Genomic DNA, 4,728 nt, shown 5'->3' on the forward strand with positions numbered 1-4,728 from the left:
AGCATTTTTGGATGAAGCTTTTTCTTTCCTGTACCAGCAGTTTTCTGTCTGGGTTGGTTTGGAAACAGGTAGGGGATGCCATTGCCCAGTCATGTTCCACAGAGGAACACTTCCGATTTATTTTTTTTGTGAACTGTCAGAAATTGCATTCCTTGGTCCAAGGCTGAAGAATAGTTGCATTGGTTTTGAAGAGAAAAAATATCATGTCTGTAGTGTGACTATTTACACATGGGTGCAGAATTTCATGTTTATGTAAAACCTATGTTAAGCTTACATCACCTAAGAACAACTAGATTTTATAATTAACCGTATGAAACATTAAGGATTAATTCCCTGCGTTTTTCAAAAGGCATGCATAAGAAATCAGGCAGGGTATGAATCGTAAATGTTAACGTGCTGTACCTCTGTATCCCTCTTTTGACAGCGATTAGTGCAACGCTAACTGCACGTATAATCTGTGGCAAGGAGCACTGGGAGACAGCTAAGAGACAGTGACAATGTCTTTAAACTGGCGGGCAATTCCTACTCGACTTGGAGTTTTTAAAGTGAACTGCAAAGGACTGGCATGCCTCTTGGTCTTCACAGTGAGCGTTTGTGGCAGTGCCCCGGGGATGTGTCCAACAACCTGCATCTGTGCCAGCGATATCGTAAGCTGCACCAATAAGAACCTCTCTCGGGTGCCAGGAAATCTCTATAAATGTATGAAAAGGCTGGATCTGAGTTATAACAGAATTGGGTTTTTGGAGCCTGAATGGGTCCCAGAGCTGTTTGAGAAACTGAACACTTTAATAATCAATCATAATAGCATTAGCAGCATTATCACCGGAAGCTTTTCCACAACCCCGAATCTGAAGTACCTAGACTTGTCATCCAACAGCCTGAAGACGCTGGGCAGCCCTGTGTTCCAAGAGCTGAGGGCACTGGAGGTTCTCCTGCTGTACAACAATCAGATAACACAGATAGAGTCTTCAGCCTTCGGAGGATTGTACAAATTGCAGAAACTGTACTTAAGCTATAACTTGCTCTCGCATTTCCCGCTGGACTTGTACACTGGAAAACATAAACTGACAGACCTTGTGTTGCTGGACATTTCCTTTAATCACATCCAGTCGATGCCTATTCAGCGCCTGAGTTCAGTGCCAGCCAAACATCTTAGTGGAATTTACCTTCACGGCAACCCATTTTATTGTGACTGTATGCTGTACTCCATGCTAATCTTCTGGTATCAAAGGCACTTCAGCTCGGTGGCGGACTTCAAAAACGAGTACAGCTGTTTGTTGCGATCAGACCCAAGAGGTTACAATAAACTGCCGTTACTGCACGACAACTTTCTGAATTGCTCTGAAAGCACCGTCAACAGCTCTTTCCAAGCCTTTGGGTTTATTCACGATGCCCAGGTTGGTGACAGGCTGATTGTTCACTGTGACAGCAGAATCAGCGATGCGGGCACGCACTTTGTTTGGGTTAGTCCAGACAACAGATTGCTGGAGCCAGACAGGGAGATCGACAACTTTAAGGTGTTTCGGAATGGCAGCCTGGAGATAACAGATGCCCAGCTAGAGGACTCAGGGCTGTATTCCTGCATCGCAATAAATAAGAAAAGACTATTAAATGAAACCATAGAGGTTAGAATAAATGTTAGCAATTTCACAGTGAACAGGTCCCACGCTCATGAAGCATTTAATACAGCTTTTACCACCCTTGCTGCCTGCGTAGCCAGTATTGTTTTAGTACTGCTGTATCTCTATCTGACGCCCTGTCCATGTCAATGTAAGGCAAAAAGGAGGAAGAGGAAGCTGAACCAAAGCAGTGCCCACTCATCCATACTGAATTCCACACCGCCGCAAGAGCTGCCAGCCGACGAGAAGAAGGCCAGCACTGGTAAACGGGTGGTTTTCCTGGAACCCGTGCACGAACCAAAACACAGTCAGAATGGGAAAGTAAAACTCTTTCCTAATGACAATATCATTGCTGAGAGTATCTTAAAAACTACTCGAACAAAATCCGACTCCGATTCTGTCAACTCTGTGTTCTCAGATACACCTTTCATGTCGTCAACCTAGTTTGCTGCCTGTGTTTGTACCGTGCAGTTACATTTCTGAATACCTCCTTTGCCTGTAGCAACCGTCAGGAAAAACAAATAAAAAGAGAAAAAATGTTTTAAAAAAAGTATCTATTGTCAGTCCTTGAACTGTGTCTCCTCTCTTTGTGAGTGCAGGGCCGTGCAACAGTCATATCTTGTTTGGGGAAAGCAAACAGCGTGGCATTAATGTGAGTGTCTTCAATGCAAGCTTAGGCTTGGCTTTTACTCTCCGGTCCCCACACAGCAATTTCTCATACATCTTTAGAGGCGCTTTCAGTGCATACAGCTGACTCTTCAGAGACAGAGGCTGACCCCTATAAAACACACTCAGTCGTGCTGATAGCTCAGCTCCTCTGCAGTGAACACAGGAGCAAACTCAGATGGCTGCTGAGAAAAAGGCTTCCTGCAATTCCTTTCACAGGCTCATAAAATCTTTACAGTAAAATCACTAAGGGAAAAAAGTCTTGAGTTTGCTTGGACTGATCAGAACAAAAAGATTAGATTTGCCATCAGGATGCCTAACAACACTGGATAAATGTTTATGGCCTTCAACTGATAATGTGTTTGCCAGTAATTGCTTGAAAACTTTAAATGGGGGGCATCGTACTCAGTTTATTCAAAACTTAGTCATGGGATTACTCATGAGAAGTAAAGTGGTTGTATTTGTTTATAAATATTGACACATAATGAAAACAGGTAAAAGTGACCACGATACCTTTGCCTTAGTCGAGGAATGAAAGTTGTCAGTCATGAGGACTCAAGCTAATCAGCAGTAACTCATTAAGCTGCGATAGCTGGATTGATTGTTATCAGTTGTCTTAACCTCCGCTGCTTGCTGTATGCTTGTCATCACATGTGGTGAACAAGCCTGCCACCACCACCAGGGCTCCTGCTTCACCTTAGGGGTGGGTGGCTTCTCTTCGGAGGTAACTTCACAAAATAGGGGAAATATTTCAATTAATCCTTTCAGTGGCACATGGTTCCAGCAGTCTTATAAAACTTGCTTCCTAAAGATTTTTCTTAAAAGAGTAAATACAGTATTTGGACAAATTCCTGAAAAACATAGAAGGCTTTACACACTGTCAATTCGGAAAGCACAGCTTTTTTCTCGACTTGGCCCTTGCCTTATATGTACTGCTTCCTTCCTTGCCCAAATGTATCACTGTCAAAGTTTATGAACCTGCTAAGACTGGCCTGGACTGGTCATGCAACATAGGTTGCATGACGTGTTGTGTTATTGTAACTGAGTTATTGAGTATACTGTAATATTTGCTATTTCTTTTTCTGTTATATTTGCCCCCCCCCCCCTTTTTTTTTTTAAGCTTACTTACGTTGGGACTAGGCTGGACTTTACCAATCTCCTTCACATTGATTAGTACCAACTTCAAAGGAGTTTTGCAAGGAATTACAGCTTACCAAAGAAGAGTAATTGGAGCATGTCTGTCTCGTTCTATCTTTGGTAAAGGATAAACAAAATCAGAATCAAAGGGTGACACGGTATGGGAACCATAATTTATTTTTGAGAGGCTTACTGTAACAGCCACTTGCCATTTTTTGTGATTTCTTTTGAGAGGCATGTCATCATGCTAAAGCTTATATCTGGCTGAGCCAAAGCTATCAACAATTGATTTGCTATGGAGAAATCCTGATGTAGCTAATTGTTTGAAAGCAAGCTATCTGGAAAACAGATTAGATTAGGAAACAATGTTGCTGTGATGTGCACAAAGTATATGGAATTAGAAAACTGCTGGAGATTTTAATTCAGATATTCAGGGAAACGGAAGATGGAAATTCTTTTTCTAGGCAGAGAATAATAAATATTTAGGAGAAAAAGATGACCAGGGGTTTGGGTCTTTTATTTGTACATTTGTCTGTGTAAATTTAAAAATGGTTATCAAGCAGGTCAATGTCCTTTCGTAAAGCTCTCTCCCTCTTTTATCTGCATACATACATTAAAACAAAATCCATATGTTTATATATAAGGTATGATGGAAAAACAGTGATTGTCTTTGCTAAAATAAGTGATATAGTTGGGTCATCTGTCAATGAGGGAAAGGCTTGACACTGTCTCCTTCTCAAAGATTTTTTTAGTGAAAAGATTCAACTAAGCTGCGTGATCTGGGGCTGTGCCACACACGTGGTGGGTGTCCTCCATGTCATGCGAGGAGGCGATCAGTGACGCGGAGCCAAAGGGCTGGAACCGTAGTGAGGCAGAGTGGGAAGCAGAGGGGCAAATACTCCCGTGGGGCTCCTTTGCACCTAGGTCCCTCACCACTTTAATGGTGGTGAGCAGCTTTTCTCTTACTCAGGGGCCTATTGCATCAGTTCCAGTTGTCTCACAGATCAAAAATAAGGGTAATGGCCACAGACAGCTCTGGGAGGTCATGTCCTTGCCTCTGTGCGTTTCCAGTATTGCACATGCCTGCAAGGCATAAGCTTTTGTGGAGTGCGTTGGAAACCGGTCATGTGAGGCCAGCATGAAACTCTCAGGCCACTCCTGAGTGTAGCAACAGCAACTGCATTGTCCCCATATGACCCACCTGTAGTGGCAGGTGAGAGGGAAGGCTGCTAGTCATCTCTCCTGACCTTGATAAGGTTAAGTATCTGACTGTGACCACCTCACTAACGATGAACACATACAATGG

General features: G+C 42.9%; 1 protein-coding gene across 1 annotated transcript; it reads left to right on the forward strand.

The window, feature by feature from the left end:
* The first annotated feature begins 431 nt into the window (after window positions 1-431).
* On the forward strand, window positions 432-2,163 carry AMIGO2 (adhesion molecule with Ig-like domain 2). Its single transcript, XM_009572922.1, has one exon. It carries the CDS (start codon window positions 498-500, stop codon window positions 2,061-2,063), a length of 1,566 nt encoding a protein of 521 aa, XP_009571217.1. The 5' UTR covers window positions 432-497; the 3' UTR covers window positions 2,064-2,163.
* Window positions 2,164-4,728: the final 2,565 nt, after the last annotated feature.

The sequence above is a fragment of the Fulmarus glacialis genome, unplaced genomic scaffold (genome assembly GCF_000690835.1).
Source record: "Fulmarus glacialis isolate BGI_N327 unplaced genomic scaffold, ASM69083v1 scaffold12782, whole genome shotgun sequence".
In the NCBI taxonomy this organism is placed as follows: domain Eukaryota; kingdom Metazoa; phylum Chordata; class Aves; order Procellariiformes; family Procellariidae; genus Fulmarus; species Fulmarus glacialis.